Source organism: Neodiprion fabricii, chromosome 5 (genome assembly GCF_021155785.1).
Source record: "Neodiprion fabricii isolate iyNeoFabr1 chromosome 5, iyNeoFabr1.1, whole genome shotgun sequence".
NCBI classification, from domain to species: domain Eukaryota; kingdom Metazoa; phylum Arthropoda; class Insecta; order Hymenoptera; family Diprionidae; genus Neodiprion; species Neodiprion fabricii.
In genome coordinates this window covers 33888154-33915724 of record NC_060243.1, presented here as the reverse complement: position 1 = coordinate 33915724, position 27571 = coordinate 33888154, and the positions used below count along the sequence as shown (strand labels likewise).

Genomic DNA, 27571 nt, shown 5'->3' with positions numbered 1-27571 from the left:
ATTGTGTATACGTATGCATTTATAAGATGTTAACACGCTATTTTATGCGTTGCGCTTATACGGAAACGATTCACCGTTACAAGAATATTATTCACTCAAACGATATATACGTATGCGTTCGTCGATTGTTACAAGAATTATACGTACGAGGCAAATATAATTTTTTTTTTTTTGTTCCTTAATAAACGAGGCAGCAAAATAAATTTTAAACTTCAAATAATCTGTATTCCTTGCATATTACAATTCTGGTTCAAGATTACAGGAACAAAAATAAATAACATTCGAATCTTTGCCGTATCGTACGTATAATCATTTTCATGATACAATTAGGTAAAGTCGAAGTCGTCGAGTTTCTGGATCGTAAAGGTGAGAAGAAAATACATGATATATGATCGAAATGAAACTGATAACGAGCACCGTGTCGGTCACTCTTTCAGGTCCTAACCGTTCGACACTCCACGAGCAACTGACGGTCGGTCTCCCCCCACCCCACACTCCCCCCACTCCCCTATCCGACTCGCTACCGAATCAGCGAAACTGCGGGACTTCGAGTGTACCTAACGAATACAACAACCGTCAATTGAGAGAACCTTTGTACGAGTGTCATTGTGAGAAAAATAAAATTGTACAATCTTGACCCAGACAAATTTCTATTTAGTCGTGTGACGTTTTGGGATTGCCGGTTAATCGAATTTTGAATCAACGATAATAAAGATTGAAATATATGTATGTATATATGTGTGTGTGTGTTGGCAGATAGAATTTTTGTCATCGCGTTTGCAATTTTGAATCGGGGAAGAATAAAAACCGTGACCCAATGCAACATGAGAATGAAAGAAAACTGTCTGGATAAGAGAAATACAACGAAAGAAAAATAGCGGTAATAACAATAATAATGAAAAGAAGAAACAAGTAAAGAATAGAAGAAGAAGAAGAAACGATAGACAATGATAAAGTAAGTCGGAAAAAAAAAATCGATGGAGTCTATAGAGTAAGACGGCTTACAGTTTATTCGTGACATGTCGTTCATGTTCACATTATGCATGATATCTTGTATATACGTAATAGCAAGATTGTTATTAATAGCTGTAATTTAGACAACTGTCTAGTAAAAACTGTCGATTTATAGGTAATCTTTCACTTCGTTTTGATAATACGGTATTTAATTAACGCTCATCGGACGATCGACCAATGATATAACAACAGGTATAATTAGAATAGGTTATGCGAGACGATGAGAGTATTTTGCTGCCATTTTATACCGAGTGTTGCGAGAGGCAAAATTTTTCCTTTCATATTTTTTCACTTGTCTTTTCGCTATCGATGACACGCAAATCTAGATGTATAATTACAAATTTTCAGACGTCGAAGGAATTCGACACATTTCAGATATCATTACACCGCATTGTACGAGTAATTGGCATCGACGTACAAAATGATAGCAAATTATTAAGTAGTGCGACAGGAATAAAACATGAACCTATTTCTTTATCATAGGTAAAAGCGTTTGCATTCATTCGACAACATTCATTTCCACAATATCATTATTATAATATGTATATACGCCGTAGCGTTTTGTTCCATGTTAACGGGCGTGCGTGTTTCGAATGTTACTTTTTTGGATGTTAAATTCTCGCCAATGTTACAAATTAAATCGGTATGCAAATAAATAAACAAACATATATACATGTATATAATATACGATCCATATAAATCAATGTGTTGTGTGCCTGCACTTTTATGTGTATATAACACAACGTGTGTGTGTGTGCAACGATTCGACGGTTTTGTTCGTTATTATCAACGTCACGTTATACTGTTTTAATATCCATGCAATTATAATAATAATAATAACAATAATAACGACAAGGAAAATATTATAATTTATGCTGATGGATTTAGTATTGTGTATATAGATTCTCGTTAGATATATTATTTCATTTTTAAAGAGAGACCAGATTTGAAATTGAATTTTTTAAGTAAATGTATAACTGAAGTCAAGTTTCCGATTTACTATTTTTGTCAATATAAGAAAAAACAAAAGAAAAATAATAATAATAATAATATCAATGATGTAAATCCAAATGAAACGTATACTATATAATGTACTGTGAATAAATGATTTCGATTAAAAAATAAAACTAGATACACGACTTCGGGGCGGATGTAATTATTATTTGACGGTATTGGATTTGGTTCTGATGTCGAGAAGAATGATGTGAAAAATTGTGGGGGGGGGGGGGGGGGAGGGGGGGAATGGAAGCAGCGAAGTGTGACCACGCTCCGTGACCGCGAAGCTTTATACAATATATGCAATAATACAAGTGCATCAGAATTAACAATAAATAGAAGGAAGAAAAGGAAAGTATAAGCGATTAAATCATTTAATAAATAAACAAACAATATCATGGGCGGTATCGTTGCATAGAGAAATGGGTGTTATAATTCTGTGAACGCGGCATTTTTTATTTTTTCCTTTTTTTTTTTTTTTTTTTTTTTTTTGTTTCTCGTGGATTCGACGAAGTGTCATGCGTAAGTGTGCCAAATGAAAAAAAAGTACGATGGTGATGCAAGTCATTGAAAACGATGTGAATTGAAAATTTAGAGGAGGAGGTCTTTTTCTTTTGCAGGTAAAAAAAAAAAAAAAAAAAATTCCCTTCGTTTGGAAATTGTTTTCTTTTCTTTTTTTTTTTTTGTTGCTGGTTGTTTTTTTATCGTTGTTGTCGGTGTTTTTGTTTTCTTAAATTATTATTCTTCGACCAAATTTCGCGTGATCGCGTATTTTTTATTACTACATGTATATGTAGGGATAAACGAAAAATTGTAAGAAACAAAGGATAAATACAGAGATGTTGTGTGTATGTACAACACATTGTGGGATGGAGAAGATGAGAAGAAAAAAAAAAAAAAAAAGTAGATACAATGAGTTTCTTAGAATAAAAAATATACCTGCGTATGTGTGTGAAAGAAACAAAGTAAAAGGTAATAAAACAAATGTAAGGTTGCGGTTTAATCTGTTAGACAATTAACTTTAACAAGGCTAAGAAGGACTGCGTGGACCATTCCTAAGAGGCGCGTATAAATTGTCTGTTTAAACATGTGTTTTTTTTTTTTTTTTTTTGTTGTATTTAAAAAAAAAAAAAATATTTATGCGTGAGTCATTATTAATTTTAGTTTGATTGTTTTAAATAATACTAAAATGATAAACCTGCAGTATAACTTGAGTGCATCATAAAGTATGCGTGAGTATATTACAGGGTACACGTGTCTATGCACAATTATAAATGGATATACTTCGAATCGGAATTGTTCGACGTTCGTCGGTAGGAATTATTTTTGCTTTTGTTTGTTTGTTTTCACGCCTTTCGCGTTTCCTGTTATTCGATTTTCTTTTTTCATCGTCATTTTCTACGTTTCGCAAAAATTCATGCCTATTCGCGATTTTTCTAAATTTTGTTACAACACGTCAAGCGCAACGAATGACAGCTGTACGAGATTTGCCATAATTAAAAACGACCTGAAAGGATGAAACCTTCTCACAACAATGTGCGCGCGTGTGTGATACACCTACTTTTTATACCGTCACACGTTACGGCTATTGAAACGTACAATTGCATATGTAAATATATAAATATGAAAGGTTTGTGCGATATATTTGATTATTATGAAATCTTCGTGTCCTATAGTACTATACTGTTTACACACAATTTTAGCAAAATTAGTAAAAATAAAAGAAAATAAAATAAGATAACTATAAAAATGCATCAATATCTATCTTCATAGTATATATATATCTATTATATAACAATAATCATAATAATAATAACAATAACAATAATAATATGCATGATTTCAACTATTCACTATATTTTCATGTACTAGCTGTAACGTATTTAATACTTTTATAATGTGCGTGATAATATCCACACACACACACACATATATATATATATTTTATATTATATATTTGGACGAATAATAAATATATATAATATATAATATATACATATTTGTATGATAATAAAAAACATTCTCTTAGCTGCAACTTAAATACCGACAGGTGTTTCATTTTCTATCCTTTTTTTTTTTTTTTTCTTTCTTTACGCGTATATAGGCACGGGTTAATGCGACTAATACTAGTTACGTAATACATGTGTTACCATTACTATTATTAGATATATTTTCATTCGTTTTATTCTTTCTCCAGTTATCTCTTCTACACGATTTTATTGTTGTTTTTTAATCATTAGTTCTATCTTTTTTTTTTTATTTGATTGAAAAAATTTTAAATAAAAAAAAAAAAAAAAAAAAAAAAGACACACACACGCACACGCACAAAAAAAAAAAAAAGTCACCAAAACGTTCCTCAAATCTTATGCATTTGCCTGCGTATCTCCTCGTAGGATTTTCCTTCCCTTATCTGTCAAAGAAGATATTTTTTTACTTGGTATGAGCTTTTTATTTGTTTGTTTGTTTCTTTCTTTCTCTCTCTCTCTCTCTCATTACTTATGTATTTCACAAATATTACTGTTACTTCTTTGGCTTGTTTGTGTGTTGCTTTGTTGTTGTTGTTTTGTTTAGTTTTTTGTAATTATAAAAACAATAACTGTAATTTTGTATGTTTCTACATAAAATACACTCGATACTCGGTGTATATTACCTAATGTGAAAACGAAAACATTATCTCATACTTCAAGTTCCTTTTGCAAACTGTCGATATACGGTTCCCGATATTATTGTATAATGACGAGTGATCCTGTATAACGCGTCACGTGCCTACAGAGTATTTTAGGTTACGGTGTAAATGGTACGCGCGAATTTATTTACCCAAAATTTTACGCAGAAAATAAGTAAATACAATAGAAAAAAAAAAATATATATATATATAAAAAATTAATGAAAAGATGGAAAATAACAATATCATAATGAAATAAATAAGATATAAAAATAAAAAAAAAACACACACACACACAGACCTCATAGCGCACCCGCCACTTAATATTTTTGAACCCCCTTCTGTCCCCCGCGTCGCTTGGATTAATTTATCCGAGATATAAAATATATATTTCGCTCCTCACAGGTCGAGAAAAAATTTTATATTATTCCGTGTTGTCAAATTGCAATAAAAATTGTTTATATTGGGATCCAGAGTATCGAAAGAGGCCACCTAGTGTCGGAAAATTGTTATATTTAATTGCAAATAGTATATTACGTAACAAGGAGGAAAATTGCTCGATATTTTTGGGCCGAGCGTAAGTTTGCGATATATGTCGTAGGTGAGCCGAAGACGAATATTGCAAATACACGAGGCGAAAAGACCGTTGCCTTCTTTTTGCACACGATTTTTTGTACAACAAAAGTGTGTTACGCGTTATTTCACAATGCATGAAATTGAGGTTAGGGTCGCGTAATATCAGATTTGTTCGTGACGGCGCATGCGCGCGGCGGTACAGAAAGGTACTCCGCGCATGCGCAATCACAGACTCACTCGACAGTCGTGGAAACGGGTACTTTGTGTATGCTCGCGTTATATAAACTCGTTTGTAACGGATACACGATACTTCATCAACTCAATGTAGTAAAACGAAGGTTCCATCATTTGCACAAATTTTTTCATTCTTTCATATCCTTGGGATTTACTTCAAACGATCAGCCGATAACTCAGCGCGACATCATATTGCTGCTTTAGACGCGCATAGACTCTGAATCCCAATATGTTGTATACAAACTAATAAAAATACAATAATACAAACAGGTTGAACCGTAATTATGATCGATGAACATATAAAAATAGAATAAAAAGAATCGGAAAATAATTTTGTTTCAAATTATATACATATATCTCACGCTTCACAACGGAATAAATTTTCGAAAATATTTCAGTGCAATGTCATGAAATTACTATTCATATTCACCTATGACACATTTGCATATGTATCATCTCACGTATGGTTGTGTGTGTGTGCGTGGGCGTAGTTGAGATACATTTCTTTTGCAATACTGTGCGTAAAATGGCACTTTTTGATACAGTCTGCGGATTTTAACGAATTTGACGCTGAAGGAAGCTGCAGAATCATCCCAATAGTGTATCCTTACAGTGTTCGTGTAAACAATAATGTAATTCTAACATATCGTACGTGATACTGAATATTGCGTTTTCATATCGTTTAGGAATTCCTAACCATTTTTTTCGGTTTTGTTGATTCTATAAGTTCATACAAGATAACAATTGTTGTGGTGTTTATAATGATTTGAAATGTTCAACACTACTCGAGATATTCGTTTATCGTTACGTTAAACCTCTTTATATTAAAACTCTCCATAAATAAAAAAATGTATATGTACATGTAGATGTCGAGGATTATTTTGACGTTTATATTTTATTTAACTTGATTTTAAAAATTATATTTTTCAAGTTTGAATTTGATTTTTTAGTAATGACCTGTTATAAAATTTCCGCACAATATTGCAAAAAAATATCGTAAAAAATACGTACGTTCGTACGTTTAACGCACTCGTGAAGTAGTATATTGTGCAACTAGTAGGTAAAATCGCATTTTACGCACTTGTAGCATTATGTACTATTTTACGCAGCGATTTTCCTCTCCGTTTTCATGTTTCCGTTCTTTAAGTACTCGGCTATCTCGGTTTCGCAAGTGAGATGTATAATATTTCATTATGTTGGTATGATTTTTTTTTTTTCGTTTGTTACGCACCTAAGGTGATTATTTTTAATACCGAATGTTGTTACGCACGTTCTGTGGCGAAGGGAAGTATATTTTCAAATCGACAATTCTTTGTTCAGATATTATCTTGATGTAACGAGTATATACAGAGTCAATAACAATTTTAACAATAACGACTAATCGCAACAGAAAGGAAAAAAAAAAAAAAAATTGGTGATTGGTTCCTAAATTTAGTAGTTTAGTTTCATCGGAACGGGAAACAAGGAGAAGTGATGACGATAAATTTTTCTTTAAAGGATTTTAAATTTTTTTCCGAGAGAGAGACGCAATTACGGATAATGGAATTTGTAAATAATTAGCATATCTGCTCAGTTACGTAATAATCGTTGTTGCTACAGCTGTTAAGAAATCGGGGCAAGAGGGGTGGGTAATCCACACGGAACATTTACCTCTAATGGACGTACCATGGACATCCATGATGGATATGCAATACCTCTAATAGACATCTATTTCAACCGAAATTAAGTGCACTACAGCTCTACTAGAGATCTAAATATGTCCGCTTATTATACATCTAGTAGAACTATACTAGATCTCATGGATTTTGTGAAGCAGAAATTTGGAAATCTAACGGAGATCCATTCTATCCATTATTTATTTGCACTTTCGATCTTGTCAATTTGTTAAAAGTAGAGTTCAACTAGATATCCACATAGATCTTGGAGCGATTATCGATTTTGTACGGAAGAAATTAATACCTTTAACCGACATTTTTTGTCACGTCACACAAATTACGTCAAACAATTGTCATGTGCGTATTTTGTTCTACCTTAGACAAAAACTCCAAGGCCTAGACGATGGGACAATTGACAAACTAGACATTTAAGAACAGTCAAGTACGTAAATACCGGACGAAATCCGAAATAAATGAAAGGGTAGATTTACTGGGGGTTTGTATAATTAGGAGTTCTCTTTTATGGCGAAAGGGGGGAGCGACCATTCGCCACCTCGTAACTGTCTATGGTGGTATTACTCAAGTGCATGGATATTCACAGACATCAAATGGGTGTCCGTCATTGGCTTTCATCTGACCGTACATATTGTGGATTTCTACAGATGTCTGTCAGAGATCCATCACGGATTTGGACGTCTTACGGAGCTGTGGGGATCCTGTATGGGACCTCCAATAGATGGGATGTTCCGTGTGGGATTAGTAAAAAAAAAAAAAAAAAAAACAAAAAAAAATTGCAGACAAATTGGAAGGTTGAGGTGACACATTTGCTTCGAAACTTTAGTGTCAAGTTTCAGAGGTTTAGTTAGGGGCGGGGGACTAGTTTCGTACTCCAAGATACGGGTTACTTTTGAAGAACCGTGTGTGTTTTGAATGAAGTTATCAAGTAATACAGTTTCGTCACAGCAAAATTGTGCCGTTGAGTACATAAGAAATGTGGGCAAATTCTCAGACATGGATATTGAAAAAACTGTTTCAATTTTTAATTTTCTATCAATTATTGTCACGTGAATTATGACTGGATTTTATCTAGTATAAATAAATTTTCGCGGATATGCCGATGAAAGAAACCTGATGAATTCAAGAGTAACGGAAAGATTTTGGTAATTAATATTAGCAGATTATCAGTATACGTATGTTGAAAATTAATTAAACTGATTCAACAAGATTGTAGTGCAAGAAAAACAAAGTTCTTCAAAAGTATGTATATGTATATCGGTGTAGAGTGTATATAAATGTACTCAAATGTGGATGATAAAGAGTGCAGAACTATCGGCAAGACATTAAACACCCGTACAAGTGAATTTTACAATAAAAAAAATCCCAGCTTCTAGATGTTCGAGAATGATAAAATTATCAGCCAACTATTCGAACCGATATTTTGTTGAGCGAGAAACAGTGCTAAATAATTTGTGAGCCCTCAAAACGACGATCGTACAACCACGAAAAATTCTCAAGCACATCGCATGGCGGCCATTTTGATTTTCCACCAGTACTTCTGTATTCCAGTTAAATATATTAGGAATAAAATTGTTTTTTCGTAATTTTTACCCAGTTTGGATTTTATACAACGCCGAAAAAATTCAAAATCTGAGGAACATTTTTTTGAATCAATCAATCAATTCACTCGTACGAGTGCGGTTGTGTAAAATTGTGCATTCGAACTGGGTTATGCCGATTCACTCTTTCAGAAAAAAAAAAGAAATATATATATATACGGCTTTTACAGTGAGAGGGGAGTCGTAACAACGAGAATACAAAATAATAGACAAACAAATGACAACCTATCTTGCAAAATGATGTCTCGTTAAACTGCAGTGGTAATAAAGGGATGACGGCAAATTTTATCAAAAATCGATTAAAAAGTCTTGTTTTTCCTTATAAATACACGTAAGAATACCAAACCTATATACATTCGTTATATAGTATAGATGTATTATGTTCCGAGAGTATAAAGCGAGTGAAATACTGCAGTGTGCAGTCGGAATTTTACTGTTCCATAAATGTACATTAGAACATGTATATTATACATGCACGAATAATAATTGGTTACTGAACGAAAACAAAATTAAAATAATTAAAATAGAGAAATAAATAAATAAATATATAAACAAACGAATAAATGATAAATTGAACGGTACGCGAACGTTGGGAAATGGTACCGGTATAAATAAATAAATAAATAAATAAATAAATAAATAAATAAATAATTGAATGAATAAAATTATAGGTACACCACTGTATATGATAATAAACTCCAGGGATCATTGGTATAGAATTTGGTATATGTATACGTATACGTTATACGTTGTATACTCGTATACCTACGGTAACATAGTAATAATATGAAGTTTATATATCCTAAAGAATGTATAATGTTTCTCTGCAACATGGCTATATACATACTATAGTATGTACAGTAAATGTATTTGAAAATATCATGGGTATAATAAGTTAGTAGTTGATTAACCGCGAATATATCATGAGAGAGTGAGTGATAGGGATAGATAGTTACCTGAGTCTGTAGCCGCGTTAGACCACGTATCCACAGAATTTGTCCGGCGCGTGGCTTTTTATCCGAGTCAGGGTCGAATTTCTCGTCTCCTAGATTGATCGTATCCATATCGTCAGGCTGGCCGCGGCCCCATCTATTTTTAAAAAACATTAAACCAGTTCTTCATCACTCGGTTCCCTTTCATACTATTTTTTTTGAACGATCGATCTTTTGTTTCCGGCGTAGCTTCCGGCGTGTAAACAGCTCCGCGACGCATGGCACCCATTCCTATCGCGCACCTTTCTTTCTTTCTTTCTTTCTTTTTTTCTTACTTTTAAATCTGTCTCCCTCTTTCCGTTTTCTTTTTCTTTTTTTAGTCTCTGATTTTTTTTTTTATATCTCTGAGCAGTTCGTTTTTAACCCCAAGCTTCATCATCATCGTCATCATCATCGTTGGTTCGTAGATGGTAATAAACACTAGTATTATTAACAATAACAGTATAATTTATGAGTAAGATGGTTAACACTCATACGATCCCTGTCTGGGTCTATCTTGAATTCCATTCACTCTCGAACTTTGATTGGCTCAAAAACTCCTTTTCAACCGTAAGGTATCACTGATTTATTTGATGATTTGAAGGAATCTAATGATTTGTTCATTTTGCGATACCACAGTTATAGCCGGCAGCGCGTCAAAGCCAACGATACCAAAGACGGCACTATTTCGACGACTGGGCGATGACATACCATGTATCAGCGTAACGGCGTATCGACCAAAACCGCCGTGTCGTTATCCCCTTGCTAATCTAACAGCAAGGGTAACATCCGACTACCAAGTCCGTTGGAATGATGCCGTGTGAGGTATCGTTGGATTCGTTATGATCCCGGTTACAAGTTTTACGCACTGACGAGCAGCGTATCAGACCTCCGATCACGGATTGTGCAGAAACTTGTAGGGTTGTTTTTTGAGCCAAAATGTGGCACTTCTGACGTGTAAGTTGATCCATCGGACCGTTCTGCACACCGATTAAAATTTATTACATTGGCAGTTTTATGAGTGGAATACCCGAATAAACGAAGCCTGTTGGGTATCTTGGCCTGAAATATTAATTTTCAATATCCTCTCTTGAAGTTTCGATGACGGGTTCTCATACATTCAAGTGTGGAGCATAAGCTGTGAATTTTTCACAACCTAATATATCATAAATCTAGCGAAGGAAGATCCGATGGATGGGTCTACGCATCATGAGCTTCATATTTTGGGCCAAAGCAAGACTTCTATAGGCGTTTCAAGTGGAATCCGTGACGCAGAGATGTGACGATTTTCTAAAAAATTTTGACAGCGGCAATGACGAGCCGTAAGAGTAGGTGTTAACTGAATTGCACAATAACTTGAATTAATTCCAACCATTCACATACGGATAAAATAATCAATTCACCAAAATACGTTGCTTCAAGACATTGTTATTTGACAGTAGAACGTTACGGAGTAAGTTCATTTTTGCTTATATAGCTATCTACGGCTTTTACAACTACTTCAAATATTATTAGTATTCTACACGAAATACATAGATTACATGGAGTGGTTACGAAAGCCAAAATAAATTCTGAACCAATAGTAAATTTTCACTGCGATCTCTTACGTCTTCAAGTACGTTTCGATTTCATAATATTTTTGCTGAATTGATTATTTATGTAAACTCGTTGGAAATAAATTTGATTTTTTTTCTCGGAACATCCGTGTACTCTGAGAAAGCTCTACGATAGTAGAACGCATTATACGAATGAAATTGTTTCAGTTATCGTTGTTCAAGAGTGCATGGTATCCGGAATTGCAACATAAACTGATCGCTCTGCATTGCATTTTGTGAGAATCGGCGAGTTTGTGATATGTATACATAATAGATCGCGAATGATTGTCTGTACACAGGTAGTGGCACGTGAATGTAGGTTACTTCGATATGGTAGTATAAGCTATTCGTATATTGTTAGTCGATACATTTATGGAAGCCTCGAAAACATTTCGATTTTCTACGCTTTGTGCAATTTCAGCAGCAGGAAGCGACTTCCATGCATTATTGTTATACTTGCAGTAGTTTTAAAAGTTGATGATTAATCACTCCCTAGTACGTTAAAATTAGCGGTCGAGTGATTCATTCGTTTGTTGTTACGTATCTGACTCTCGTGTTTCTTTTCTATCGACTCCTAAATCTATATCAACGGGCTCGTAATTAAAATTATACGATCTGCAACAGAATAAGCTTTTATGAAATAGCGTTTGGGAATAATGAGAATATATATACTTATATTCCTTTACGAATTGACGATACTTTTCATATCAAATGTTTTTAAAACGTGTGAGAAGCTTTCGTTGAAAGTCAAGACATAACCTTTTCGAACAAAAGGTTTTGAGGGTGTCAAGAAAATGGCGGTGTTTTCAGTATGGAAAACCACCGCTTCTCGAATACAAAGTTCGAAATCTTACAGCTGGTGTGAGAAACACGTAAAAAAAAGGATCATGACCGAGAACCGAGCTCGGCACCATAGGAAAAACGCTTGCATGTTTTGCCGTAATATGACAACTCAGATGTGATTAGCATGTTATGTTTTCACTGATCTGAAGTAACAGCAGCGTATATGATTAAAGCGTATTTTTACGAATAATCAAGAGACGAGATCGTAGATTGTAGTTACGTATAATTTGAAGATGGAAAAAGGACCTACGGGTTAGGAATTGGATGTACTAGGACCAGGAACAAAGTTGTGGAAACGCCTGCGTCTTCGACGTTGGCGTCGTAAAGTTCGGGGACCAAGAACAGTGAGTTTCCACCTGAACGAAGCAAAAATTAAAAAGAAGAATAGGAATAAAAAGAAACGTATCGCATGTAACGAAAACTGCAGTGAAGTTCAATGATAAGTACCCCTATTTGTCTCGTGTATGTTGCGTGATCGAAGTAAAAATAACCAAAATTAACGACACAAAACATTGATAAAAAAAAAATAATAAATAAAAATAATCAAGTAAAGTAAAACAGGAGAATGACAATTTAATGAATAAAAATCATACTATTCTGCATTACATAATCATATTAGTGGCCGATTATCTGGCATATTTAATTTTTATATGTGGTTGAATATAGTTTAAAGCCATTGAAAAACTAAAGCTAAGGATTAGAAAATTTATTGTCACGTTGTTTAGTTCTGTATGGTGATTGGAGAAAATAGAATTTCAGCCTCTTGTTATTTAGTATACAAACAAGTACGCAGATGTTAGATAGCTGTAATTATCATGCAACATCTAGTGTAGACAGAGAAACTGATTATACAGATATACGTATAGTATGTATACTTTGTATACAGTAACACATATATCTATCTATCTATACATATATATTAATAATATATATATATATATAAATAAGATCTGTAAGAAGGAATGGGGGAACGTTCAAGCTATATCTAAAAAATGCAACTATTTCAATTTTTCTGACAAAGTTACGAATCGTGTTACGAACGATATTTTCTCAAGTACTCGTTTAATATTATTCTTCATTCGATTTCCCACAAGGCATATATACACATTCTAATATGGAAAATACGGAAAAAAAAACAAAGAATTAAATTAATTCACAAGGAAACTAAAAATTAAAATGAAAACAAACATGAGAAGAATAAAATTAATATCAATTATTCCTCTTTTCTCTTTATGTCAAATTGAATTAATCGCACTCTGTTGATTGCTGGTCATATAAGAGTGGAATATAGGAACGTAACACGTAATTCTCAACAAATTATTTCTGGCATATCAATTACTGTGGATTAGTGATGTCTAGCATGCAGTGGCCACTACCATGTACTAATTGGGGTAAACTAATTAAAGAAATTGACTAGATAAATACAATTAAGTTTTTTCTTTGGTTCTTTTTTGTTATCTTATTAACGCTACTAAAATCTTTCAGTGCTAATATCTGTTTTTTTTTTTACATCTTCATTATTCGCATGGGTACCATGCTGGTTACCTTCGTTCAATACTATTTACACGTTTTAAGTGTCGTTAATCATTCGGAGCAAATATTATCAGGGAGAAATTTTCTAAACTAGACAATATTTTTTTTTCTCCACCTGAAATTCCGTCAACACGTTCTCAAGTTGAAAAAAAATATAGCATATTTGCCACGAATAATCACGAGACGAATAACCTTTTTTTAATCTTTTCTTTTGTTTTTTGTTTAATGGACACGAACGAGGGATTATAAGTTTTATAATGCGTAATGATCATTGTGATGCTTTGCTACGCTTTTATCATCTAAACGGTAGTTGTTTTTCCCTTTGTTTTGAACAAATACCGCAAAATCTAGGTGTATGATATGACGATGAAGGGAATATGAGTATTAGAAAAAAAAAAGAAAAAAAAAAAAAAAAAATCGGAAAATATTGTTTAGGCAATGAACGACATCGATATTATTGCTGTTTTGTTTTTGTTTTGTGTTTTGGACTTACGAAAGTATCTTGGGTATCTTGCGAGTTGGAATCGTCGTGACTAGCTGACCCCATATCAAAGTACCAACCCCAAAAAAGAGACACCACATCCACTGTTCCAGGGTAAGAGCCTTCGTGTGGAAGGCCATCTTTCCGTACTGAACAATGACTACCTTAAAATGAAAAACAGGAAAAGAAAAAAAACCGAAAGAAGTATAAAGAAGAGAAGGAAAAGGAAAAGAGAAGTCAAGTCGCGCCAATCGATCGACATGTAACATTTTTAAGAGTCCAATCACTCACTTGCGCCAAAGCAGTGCCGATCCATATTCCGTAGAATATCGGGTTGGTGAATAGTCCTTCGAAAATGTTTCGCTGTCCGTGTATTTTTCTTGCGTTCATTTCATTGAACAGTGTCATCATTACGAATGTATTGAAGATCACAGTGAAGTGCTGAGTGGGTTGTCCGCCAGACCTGATCGGGTCTTGACCGGACGGTATATCGAGCATCTTGTCACCTTTCAAGTTAAAAGTAAAAATTAAACACAAAAATGAATCCTTCCACCCGATCGAACACACTCTTGCAGTCCAGACTCTTTCGAGCAGTACTTATTCATCAAGTTTTTACATTTATTCGCTGAAAGATCTTGTCAATCTTTTTTTTTTCACGATATATACAAATCGAAATAAACGCAGATGTCCCAAGAGACGTTTTCGAAATCCTAGAAAAACAAGAATTGATGCAAGTTTTAAATTTACACGTGTCTGAGAGTGGAAAAAAACTGAATTGTAGCTTCCGAACGTAAGAAGTGCACGTTCAATAAATTTTTGAACGACATTTAGAAGTTTTCCGAAAATTCCGATGGAAGGATTCGTACGTTGAGAGAGTGGAGTGACCGTGTACAAGTAAGTAAAGGGCAGTGAAGTGGATTATGTATAAGAAAAGAAGTCTCACCAACGAATAGCAGTGTAAAAATAACGACCAACTGATAGATGGCTTGACCAAGTATATTCTTCATCATAGTTCTCGATATCAAAGGCTTCGTTCTGCCGTAAGGCTTTCGAAGGAGAAGATCAGGCGTCGGCATTTCAGTGGCGAGGGCTAGGGAAGCCAAAGTGTCCATGATCAGATTGACCCATAACATTTGAACAGCTCTTAGAGGTGAGTCTTGAACGGCACAAGCACCGATGAATGCTACAATAACAGCAACAACGTTAACCGTCAGCTGAAATTGCAAGAACTTTGCTATACTGTCATACACGTTTCTGCCCCACATAACGGCCTTAACGATTGAGGAGAAGTTGTCATCCGTAAGGATGATATCTGACGCTTCTTTGGCGACGTCCGTGCCGGCGATGCCCATGGCAAAACCGACGTCCGCCTTTTTCAGGGCCGGTCCGTCGTTCGTTCCGTCGCCGGTAACGGCAACGACTTCGCGGCTCTCGGTGTTTTTACTGTCAATGATACCCTTGACCAGGGTGTATTTATCCGTCGGCGACGACCGCGCGAGTACCCTAAGTTTCGGCCAAACTTTGTCGAGCAGATGCTGGCGCACCTCGCCGTTGCTGTCCCTGATCCTTCTGTTGAACTCCTTTCCTTCCAGGATCAGGAAGTCCTCGTTCGGCTTGAGGATGCCACACTTGAGAGCGATCGATCTCGCCGTGTTTATGTTGTCGCCGGTGACCATCCTGACCGTGATACCGGCCTTCTGACACCTCCTGATGGCGTCAGGTACTTCGGGACGGACCGGATCTTCGATGCCGACTATGCAGAGGCACGTCAGATTGTTGACGATGTTCTCCTCGTTGTCCCAGTCTGGGTCGTTGTCGATGTGGACTTGATTTATCTCCGCTTTACCCGGCACAAAGTCCCGGTAAGCTATGGAGATTGTACGAAGACCGTCGCAAGCCATTGGCTCGATTACGTTCTTTACCAAACGTTCTTGCATCTCTCGAGTGAATTTCTCAAGGTGCCCGTCGCGACCGTAGATAAAGGCACATCTGTCGAAAGGCAACTCCATTTTGATATCCGTTTAAAAATGAGTTGGGTGTGTGTGTGTGTTAGCGCTTCCCTACATCGGTCCAAAATACTTTACAAATTTACAATTAATAAAAAGAAAGTTACATTTAATTTTAGTTCAATAGAATCGAAGATAAATAAAAGGATTTTTCTTTAACGAGTTCTAGGAAAATTCCAAATATAACAAAGAAAGCAAAGGGAAGCTGATCGAGTATCTTTGGTAAAGATAAGAGGTTGTTGAGTGATGCTCACTTCTTCATGATGATCTCGGAAGCACCCTTGGTAAAGAGGCGATATCCGCCGCCCTGCCTGGGAATAACAGTTGACATGCTTTTCCTCACACTGTTGAAAGTGTAAACCCTAGTGAATGTCTCTTCGGGAATATCATCACGTATAGTCTGATAGCTCTTGCCGAGGGCGGTAACGAATCCGAGTAAGGCACATTCGGTCTTGTTACCGACTTGCATCGCCAACTCGGTAGGATCCTGAGCCGGCATTATCCTAGATGTGTAAGCCGAGTTCACAGATATCGCTTGAACAAGCAAGTTGCCGACGTGGCTTGGTATATCGTTAAAGTTTGGCGTAGTCTTGCACATCTTTTCGCATACGTAGGACTGAACAACCGTCATTCTGTTGGTCGTTAGCGTTCCAGTTTTGTCCGAGCAAATCGCCGTCGCGTTACCCATTGTCTCGCAGGCGTCCAAATGTCGCACCAAATTGTTATCTTTCATCATTTTCTGAAATTTCAACATCAAACGTCAATTCAGAGTAACTTCACGCGACATGTCTAATCGACGCCGCTTAATCCAAACAGTAATACAAACCTTGACGGAGTAAGCAAGCGACAGAGTAACGGCCAGAGGAAGACCTTCGGGCACTGCGACTACCAGTACCGTAACACCGATGATCAAGTGTTGCACAAGGTTGTTGACATACGTACTTTTCCAATGTTTTCCTTGTTGCACAAATGTCGTTATGCAAAATTGTATCACTAGTATGACGACTGTGAGAACGGCTATTGTCGACCCTGCGTAGCCAATTTGAATAGCAAGTTTGGTCAGTTTCGCCTGAAGAACGCTCTTCTCTTTCTTGTTCGAATGTTCGGGAGGAGGTTGAGACGAGGCTTCATGATTTTCGGCCGGCTCACGCTTCTCGTTGGCAGGTGCGTGACTGTTTCCAGTTACTTCTCCAGCTTCCTCTCCTTTGTCATTGAATCAAATTTATTCACAGTTAAAACGATTGACTATAAATTTTTTCTTTTTTTTGTTTATTTATTTTTTTTGTCTTTTTTCTTTCTTGATACTTAGATATCAGCCATTCTCCGCAGTTGCAATCAGTCTCTCATGCTGGTAGCGAACAAGAAAGGGGGAGAGAATGAAAAATCTAACAAACAAACGCAATACTACAAAAAGAGAAGGAACGATGGCAGGCTTCGTTTCGAATTGGGGCAAAAAGCCAAGGCTGACAATTGCAAGCGCAGAGACGGCAGATAAATTGAAATTGTTAGTAGAAGTGTGTATCGAGAAAGAGGCAGAAAAAGACAATGAAGCTTGTGTCAAGCTGTTAGGATCCTAGAGAGAGTTTGTTACACTGCTACGATTATCGTCGATTTTTGTTAAAATTTTACATAAACAAATATCAGAGTACATATAATGGATCATATTATGTGTATATATATAACAGTAATAAAAGAAAAGGAAAAAACAGATTAGTCCACCACCAAAATGCAGGAACATAAAATATCACTAGTTAATACAAAACAATGAAAATCCATTACTGATAATGCAAATAATTATGATACATTTTTATATTGGTACTAGGTGGTTAAGGTAGTTTTGTAAGGTATGCACAACACATTGGGAATGATATGAAATTTTTTTGCGAAAAATCGCTATAATAGAAGCACAAAGTGTTTAATTAAATTATTATTCACACTTGGCGTCGATATGCTGCGTCGATATAGTCAGTGACGTGTTGGCGATAACGGAATGCTACATGCGAATGTAGAGGCAACAATTGAATGCGAATTGTTTTTTTAATTTGTTTGTTCATGTGCATGAACAAGTCAGCAGAAAAAATGTTCAATCCCGACCCCTCAAAATGTTTCGATTTATAACCTGAAATTGGGCCTCTTAAAAAAGTGATAAATAAAATGATTTTGCTCTGGTATTTAAGCGGTAAAAAAACTGCTCGCTCAAAGCATCGAAATTAAAGATTCTTTAGGTTCAATCATCATTAGAAAATATATTGTTCTTTTTGTTTTGCGTTAGGACCAAAAAAAAAAAAACTAGTGTTGTATATGAGTGGGTAATTTTTTCCAATCTACTACATATCCGCGATATTTTTGAAGTCATATAAAACATTGGAAAAATGTTGAAATTTCATCATTTCAAGAGTTTGAAAAAATATTTCTCAAGTATTTTTATCTAGAATCAAGTTCCGGATAATGCTAAGTTCAGATGAAAAATGAGGGATCGAAAAAAGAGAAAGTGTTAATGTTTTACTTTCTGAAGACTCTAATGCACATGTTGTGAACGAAAAACTTATAGAAGTCACAAGCAAAAGCCTGCAAGAAAGTGGAAATGTGCGATGAGTTTTGATATCAACTTGTTGACCGGAAGATGTTTTCTTTTTTGTATTGGTTTGAGTACAGAATAAAAATTTAAAGTCTTATAACATAAGGATGATGTGAAAAAGTAAGTTATGAAATGTTTGTTAGATTAGAAGTTTACCGTTTATAAGCATACGTAATATGTAAAACGTATATTTGATTGTAAGGAACTAAAAATATTACTTAAATGATTAGAAGAAAAAAATTGATGTGCGTATGTAGGTACATAAGGTATCCCATTTTAATAAACCCATTACAATATCGCCGAAGGTGAAAACGATTATCGTTTCAATTTGTTTTTTTTTCTAACCAATCACGATTTTCATGCTGTATTTTTTCTGACCGACATTAGACTGATTCTAATGATTTAGAATAGAATATTGTTTTCATTTGAATATACCAATACAGTAAAATAACTTGATCCAAGTATTTTTTGCTTCATATTATTCTCCCGAATCTATCATTTCCCGCGTTATCACAGTTGACTGATTGAATGGGACGCCTCGTGTTCATACATTTATATGTGTATGCATCGTACATCAACAGAGAAAAAGTGTGAGATACCTGAGATATTGAAAAAGATACCACGTGTAGTAAAGTTATTAGAGTCTGAATAGCATGAGAGTTAATAGTTGATTGCATGTACGAAATTTTTTAATAAAATATTTCTTTAGAAGAAAGTATATTATTTGATTTTAATCACCTGGTGCAGACTTCTTCTTCCGCTGCTTTTTAGCTTCTAGATAAAAAAACCCATGCAAAACAAAATTCATTAGCAATCTTTGTGGTAAAGGTTTATCATACCAAATGAGTAAGTAGAATTGGAATGAGGACAATTTTGTTTGTTTTTTTTTATTTTATTGATTCGTATTTTTAATCACATTGAGTGTTGTTATTTTGCCCGTTTATTCATCATTAGTTTTTTTTTTTTTATTGTATATTTACAATATACCGCGGAGTGTTTCTGAAAAATATTACTACGTTCACTGTTTGTGTCTGGAGAGACACAACGGAGAATAAACATTGAGAAAAAATAAAAAGAAAGGAAACTGCTCGTTCAAACTGTGATATTTTAATTACTTAGCCGGTGAAAATTCACAGCTTTTGCTTATAAAGAAAATATAAAAAAAAGATTCACAAATAACAAGTGCCAGAAAATACGAAAATTTCACAGTTACGATATTTGTAAAAGCGGATTATGGTAATACCGATAAAACACCCTGCGTGTATATTTATTATTATATAACTTGATGTTTTGAAAGATTATCAACACCCTGGAAGGTTTATGAATATATACGGAAAATAGACGAGTAAGTAGCGAGAAAAACAGCTATTTTTCATTATTTTCTGTACAGCCATTCAAATATTACGTAACGTTCTGGGGGGGGGGGGGGGGGGGGGGGGAGGTAGGAATAAACTCTCTGAGTCAGGGAGAAAAACTCTTGTTTTATATATTCCATCCAATATAAATACGCAACGCTTGAAATTGGATACTGAGCTGCGTTAAATCAAAATATATCAAATTTGATACTTAAATTGATACTGAGATTAAAAATATCGAATAATATTATTTTAGGAAAAAATATCGAGGTTTTGATATATCGATATATTTCGCCCATCGGGGGGGGGCTTCACTGTGACGACCTCTAACGAAGGATGGAGGAATACACTCGCAGCGTCATGTCACGCTTTTTTTTATGCATATTTATCCGTTTTTGGATCGGACAATTAACATTTTCAGTCATATTAACCCTTTCAGTCACAGTGGGATGCTCAGCGTCCCACCTCAACAATTTTCATGTCCTCTTAACCTTATCAGAGTTTATTTACAACTTAAAATAATCGTTGTTACTTCGTATAACCCCAAATAAGTTTTTTCGATTTTACATCCGCCGTATTGGGTCCACCATGTTGGATTTAGAAATTATCGAATTCTGACTTGAGATTCGCGATCAGCGACCCCGAAAATCTTCCGAGTAATAAAATTCAGGCCGGAATGTTGTGTTGAAAAATGTCTGACTGAAGGGGTTAACAAATTGTAAATGGTAGAACGGAATACATCATATCATGCCAAGAGGGGGGTACAAAAAATTGCGTGACGTCATGTGATATGGGGTCCTCCACCTTAGGAGGGTGTAAAATGGTAAAAAACAGCGTGACTGAATATTCGAATGGCCTGTCAAATGTAATTATTCGTTCCGATAAGAAAAGAATAAATAATTCATTGGTATTTATGAATAGTGCAACATTAGCGTTTGTATGCAAAGTAGAATTTAGCACCAACTATCATCGGCACATTTCAAACATTCGCGTAAATATTGATTCAAACCTTCCGGAGTGGACTGACGGCGAAGAAATAGACAGGGGATTGACGATCAAACGGGTCAACTACATACATATATTGTATAATGGACGAAAAATTTGAACCGTTTACAATTTCGTCTTCATTTTCACTCGTTTATTTACTTTCCCTTCATGCATGGTAACGCTGAATGATAAAGTATAGAAGAAATTTGGAACAATTCGAATCGGCAAAGTATTCAAGGGAAAGAAATGAAAGAGAAGAAGAAGAAAAGAGTGTAAACGATTCAATTCAGGCACAGGGGGGAAACAGAGAATCACCACAGATATTTGTGAAATACCTATTGAATATAAATCACAATTAGGTATAATATGTAACGTACGAGGACAAGGGCAAGTGGGACAGAGCAAGATGCATAATAATACCGAGGTGGATAATTTCGATGCGTCGAGAATCAATTACTCAAGACAGAGATGAACAATAAACGCGTATCTCTCTTCTGTATCTTTTTACCTTACATTCGATTTGAAATAGAATCGTATGTTACACTTTTCCTATGGTTTTTCAGATTTTAAACGTAATTAGTAGACGTTAATTAAACCCACTCTGAAAACGTAGCAAATTCATGCCAAGGGAAAAACACGGTGTACAAAAGTATAACGTCTATTGTATTTTTGTACGAAAATTTTGTGTGGATTGTTTTTCGTCTATTTTTTTTTTTTTTTTTTTTTTTTTTTTAATAAACAATTTCTTTCATCACATCAGACCACATCAAACTTAAAAACCATGCTAATCCATTTTTTTTTTTTTGTGTTCCCTATTTCTAGTCGAGAGTCGTCTTCCGGTTTCTGTTCACCGAGAATCTGATAATGGACATGCCACAAAAGTAACGGAACCTGTTACTCCGTTATTTTACAACATACATATCGATAGGTCTTCATCTCTGATCGATGGATGGAATATCGCGTTCATCAACGGAGTAACAGGCGGAACACCTCTGGGTATTGTAGGCAAACCTGATAGTGTTGATCCCCTGCGATACGAATGACAAATACGCACCTTTTTTCATCTGTTTGATCTCCTGCTCTTGCTGGTTAACTGCTGCTCCTAACAGAGTGAAAATTATACCAGCCTGGGAGTTCACACCGACTGCGGTTACCAACATTTTACCAGATCCCTCCATGACGTGGGTACCTAAATAAATGTATCAATAATTTTTTTTTATCGTTGTTCAAAATCGTTCAAACTTGGTGTTTAGAAACGAATAAGCAACGCAAGTATCAACCACTATAAAATTCAATCGTGTTTTTTCAATTACCTGACAGCATCATAGGATCGAACGATTCCCCCTTCTTCACATGATCTGATTCTCCTGTTAAACTTGACTCGTCTACTTTAACGTCGTTACTTTGTATCAGGATACCATCAGCTGGAAGTAAATCTCCGTATTTTACCTGTAGAACAATTGAAATTGTGAGATAAGATCGAGTGGTTTTGTGAAGAAAAAAAAAAAAAAAACAATGCGCGCATTGTAGATCCAAACATCATTTACCTGACATATGTCACCAACGACAATGTCCGATACAGATATTTGCTTGACTTCCCCTTGTCGAATGACAGAGAACTTGTGTTCGCCTTCTATTCGACTCTGGAGACCTCGAAATTGTCTTTCCTTGCTATAGTCGTTGAAAGCTGTTACGAATACGACTACAATAACGGAAATCAGGATTGCCAAACCCTCAATCCATCCATGTTGCCCTTCTGCATCATCAACTTTTGGCCCTGTGAAACGAGTGAAAATAAAAACAAACAAACTAATCGTATCCTAGATTCTCGAACATGTGATGATAATTTGACAAATTTTGATCTGTGATTATAGTAAATGGTATTTAATCGGATGCACAGCGTACGCAATCTTTCCTCAACGCAGCGATGTAGATTAGAACGAGTTAAAGGAAAACTGGATTGGCTAATTCTGAACATTCGTGATGGTATCGATGAATATTGGAATAGTTTACAAATGACGCAATTACCATTTTCTACAATGCTACAGGTCTCAGATATACTGTCCTGATAAGAATGAGTTAGAAATTGAAAAAGTTAGAAATTGGTAATACGAAACGAAATCTTACCGATGGCTTCGTCGTCAGTGGGCTGGTAAAAACTAAGACCGAGCGACACCAATGCCGCTATTTCTAGAATAATAAGTGTTACATCCTGTAACGCCTCCCAGACTAATTGCATAAACGTTTTTGCTGGTTTTGGAGGTATCATGTTAGAACCAAACGTGTCCTGTCTGTGTTGCATGTCTGCTACGGATCCGCTGAGTCCTGATGGAGTTGATAAAAAATATTAGTAACGTTTCGATGCTCGAGAAAACCTCGTAAAAACAAATATATGTGGAAAAATCACCTTCGCTAGGGGAGGTGTACAACTTTTTGCATATTTCCTGAACACCGCCAAGGGCGTTGACTTTTGCAATGCTCTCTGGACCCCGGTGCTCCATGAGCTCCCGGAGCTGTTTCAGAGTCACCCCATACTGGGCCGGCCGCCCATCTATCGTCGCCATTTTTGCTTCGCTGATCTGGTTGGCTCACGCCAACAGCTGGGTAGTTACCCAAAGCTGACCCACTCCTGCTATTGCTTCGTTGTCGCTACTTGCGTAGCCTCCAAGTAACTGGAGGTCCAAAATCTGTGCAAACAAGAGAGATACATAGATAAGTCCAGTGCCTAATCAAATATTTTCAAGCGACAGCGCCATCGATATATGTCTCAAGATGCATAATTGTATATTTTAGCACTGATTCACTTTTCAAATATTTATTTACAGCTCTACTCGTTAAGCGATGCTAATGATGGTGTACTTTCAGGGTTTAGTCTGTATCTGCAAGTTTTGAGATGATTCATGCATGTTCAAATGAAGGTAAAAGTTACGCACGTATAAAAGAAATGACAAATCTGCACTGTTTGTCAGGACTTTTGTCTTTGAAAACTTATTTCTTCATATTATTTGCTTGAACAACGGAAGCTGAATATAAATATGGATAATACATTTATGTAGTGATGAATTTTCATTTTTTCATTTCTCTGCAAACTGTGTTTCGCTAACTAATCGAAGAGCGTTCCGTGCCCCAAGGCTTCGCTAGTGTTATTTTACCTTGGCGAGATATTTCTTGTGCAAATGTTAGATATGTACCAAAAGAATAGGTTCTTTCGCCAAGAAATTCGTCACGCTTTCATACATGAAAATGACTGTTTGCTCATTTTTTCATGGAGAATTAAAATCTATTGTATATATAACAAAAAGTTAATGCATTTTGGTATATGATCGTACAAAAAGTCAAGTAATTTTGAAAACCTTGGAATAACGATCTTTACTGTAGAATTTTTCAACGATTTGAAGTATGTGGTTAAAAAAGTTGTATGGCAATCTTTAGAAAGAGAGTACTAATTGATCTCCAAATAAATTTAAAGCAATAAAGTGTCGAACATTTCTTTATTGAGTTTAATCGATATATGCAGTTACTGTGGAATCTTTCCAAATCTATAAATAGCAAACTTGAAGCAATAATAATTGATTAAGCACGGTGAATCAGACGAGTAGGGTAGAATGAAACGCGTACACAAATATGATAGACACGCAATCATTTTTACTGGGTAGACGGCAAATTGTAATATTTGTTCGACAAATAATGATAACGCTGCAGTCGCATTGCACGAGACGGTATATTATATTATTATTACGAGTATCATCATTTCTATTAAAGCTAACATTTAAAAAAAAGTCTTCCGTTGCATTCATTCAAATACAAACAGACGCTTTTATGTTGAAAAAGTATATTTCATCTCTTTCCGAAAATTTTGCTTGAAGTACAAGATGTAAAAGTCTATTCCAGAATATATACGATTCTTCAGAACATTCACTTATTCAAATTATCAATTTTGGACGTTAAATTTCGAAAAATGTATGGTACACAGAATAAAGATTCTATTCTTCGGTATAATAATTCGTAAACGTTCGAAATTCAAATTTATGGTACGCTGGAATCTTGATGCTTCAACTTGGATCGGAGTGCTGCGAGTCCGCGAGATGGGTGGAGGTTATGTTTCACCGATCTTCACGATTTGATAAGAATGAATAATAAAGAATGATACGGGACGACGGTAGGTGAAGAAGAGAAAATATGCAGAAAAGAAGAGCCAGAAAAGCAAAAGGAGTCAGAGGCCTGTTGTAAATGTAAAGGAAAAGAGATGTGAAATGGAAGGCTGGGGAATGAGTGACGGTGTTGAACGCGCGAGTAAATAAAACATGAGAGAATCGCGTCTGACGCTGAACGAGCCCCGATGTGCGAATGACATAAAATAGAAGTGACGTAAGCCGTATAACGGTACATTTAATATCTCACAAATAGAGGTTATGACTGTTCAATTAAGAGGAAGGGAAAAATTTACTCACAGAAAATAGTACATAGGAAAGGGGTTTCGTTAATATTATAATTGTTAATCATAACTTTTGTAGAATCGGTGGAAGAAAGAAATCAAGGAAAGATAAATACGACGAGAGCATTAAAATTTACCTGACTATCGCAACGAGAATCACTGGTTTCGAATGTATGTACACAATAGTGAATATGAACCACGATTAAAAACACAGACCGCGTGGTGCTACTGTTCTTCACAGAATTTCACACTCCTCGGCAAAATTAGTCCATAGAACACGCGAATCGAAAGAAGGAAACCAATAGTACCAAAAAAAAAAAAAAACCGGTCAGGTAAACACGTACGAAAGAAGATAAAAAAAAAAAAAAAAAGAAATCCCCGAGAAAGGAGAATCCAAGCACGGAGTATGCGAGCGTGTGTAGATGTAAGTGAACGGGCAACCGGAATGTAGGATGTTTCACTGGTCAACTAGTAGTCTTGTACCGGCAATATTAATCAAACATCCTCCACAGTTCGATCAAGGTACGTCGCGTTCGAGGAATTATCACTTATCACTTTAAAACGCATCGCAATGATTAAATAAACAGAGACAGGTATAATATGGCATACACGACAGGTGTAAGCTTGAGAAAAAAATCTAATTTTTTCTGTATGTATCGTAGTACACGATACGGGCCGTAGTAGATAAATATGGGAAAATAAAATGAATGAATGTAGCAACGCTCGCTCCTTCCTTCACCCCGGCACTGTTTCTTTTTCCAGTTAGTTCTCTACCTCACTTTCTCTCTCTATCCATCTATCTATGTATCTATCTATCTCACTCACTCACTCACTCACTCACTCACTCCCGAGGACGACGACGCTATTGAAACACCGGCTAGCTGTCGAGTGAGTGAGTATGAAACTTTGAGATGAGCTAGACTCGGTCATGTTTAACGTGTAGACATGCCTAGGCCTCGCCCCACCAGCGTGTCACGCGTCGCCGCTTCGAACGGGCTCTTCGAAAATTTGAACAGCCTTCGGGTCTGGCGACCGAAGATTTCAAGATATTATGAGCTTATCTCTGAGGCTTGATAACGAGCCGAAAACTGATTACTGTATAATACGCTATGCGGCATATTTATGGTCATCAGTAAACATTGACGTCAATCGAGGAAGCCAACTGCAAAGACGAGTGTGAAGCTATTACGAGAGGCAAGATAAATAGTACAAGTTTCATTTAATTGTTTGTTAGCGAGACAAAGGTGTATAATTAAATTTGAAATTTGAATTTTATTACCATGCAATTGTTTTATATGGGATTTAAATAAGTTATATTCTGTACAGGATTATCGCTTACCTAACTTAAGTCAATTACGGTACATGTGCGATTATTATTACATTGTTCTTTTTTGTCGACTGAGATATCAGTTATAAGATACAACCGAGTAAATATTCATACGAGTATTTGAGAACGTTGCATTCATAATCTTAAGATTGGAATTCAACCTTGACTTGCACCTCGGTATAACTTATCTTGCATTTCAATATCAAATGCTGTAACAAGGTATACCGGGATGAAAAGTTTTTTTTTTTATTTTACTTCAACTGCCAAAGGGGCAGCAAATTTTCTAGTTTCCTCGTAATCGGGAAAGAGTTATAAATATCGTGACGTTAAACACGGGAAGACAGGAAGCCTGAAAGCCTATTTAATTATTGGTACTGTTTTGCGGTGTTCTGTACAACGTAATCGGTCCGCATATGGGACGACGGCATTAGATTCGGCACACTGGCATGTTTTATTCTTTATTTCGGGTTAACACAAAGTTTGTGGTGAGACGAGCTAATAATTATAGAGCACGTGGTACCACGTGGGGTCTCGACAGTGGTCTAAATGTCTGCATATTTAATATAGATAGGCACACATTCATACACTAAGAGATGAAAATGTGAAAACTGAACGTGTAATATATTTCATGTTCGGAGGAATGAAGTCTCGGGATATTTTAAATGCGTACTTTTTATCCATCCTCAAACGACGTGTGTAAGAAT

The 27571-nt window shown here is 35.6% G+C and overlaps 1 protein-coding gene across 17 annotated transcripts in view; it reads right to left on the bottom strand.

The window, feature by feature from the left end:
• LOC124182522 (plasma membrane calcium-transporting ATPase 3) overlaps positions 1–27571 on the bottom strand; it is a 125630-nt gene that overhangs the window by 34707 nt on the left and 63352 nt on the right. For 13 of the 17 annotated variants that reach the window (XR_006870790.1, XR_006870791.1, XR_006870795.1 and 10 more), the window contains 12 exons: positions 23513–23792; positions 23233–23430; positions 22653–22882; positions 22419–22554; positions 22160–22294; positions 19502–19537; positions 17012–17388; positions 16440–16924; positions 15123–16168; positions 14471–14685; positions 14192–14343; positions 9713–9845 (listed from right to left, as the gene is read on the bottom strand). Coding sequence is in view for 10 of the 17 variants with exons in the window: in XM_046569923.1 (XP_046425879.1) it covers positions 9713–9845; positions 14192–14343; positions 14471–14685; positions 15123–16168; positions 16440–16924; positions 17012–17388; positions 19502–19537; positions 22160–22294; positions 22419–22554; positions 22653–22882; positions 23233–23430; positions 23513–23669 (3300 nt within the window). In the remaining 7 variants the exon portion in view is untranslated. Of the gene's footprint in view, positions 1–3994; positions 4421–9712; positions 9846–14191; positions 14344–14470; positions 14686–15122; positions 16169–16439; positions 16925–17011; positions 17389–19501; positions 19538–22159; positions 22295–22418; positions 22555–22652; positions 22883–23232; positions 23431–23512; positions 23793–25677; positions 25876–27571 lie in introns of those variants that run through there. The other 4 variants (XM_046569926.1, XM_046569920.1, XM_046569919.1 and 1 more) reach the window with 3 other exon arrangements.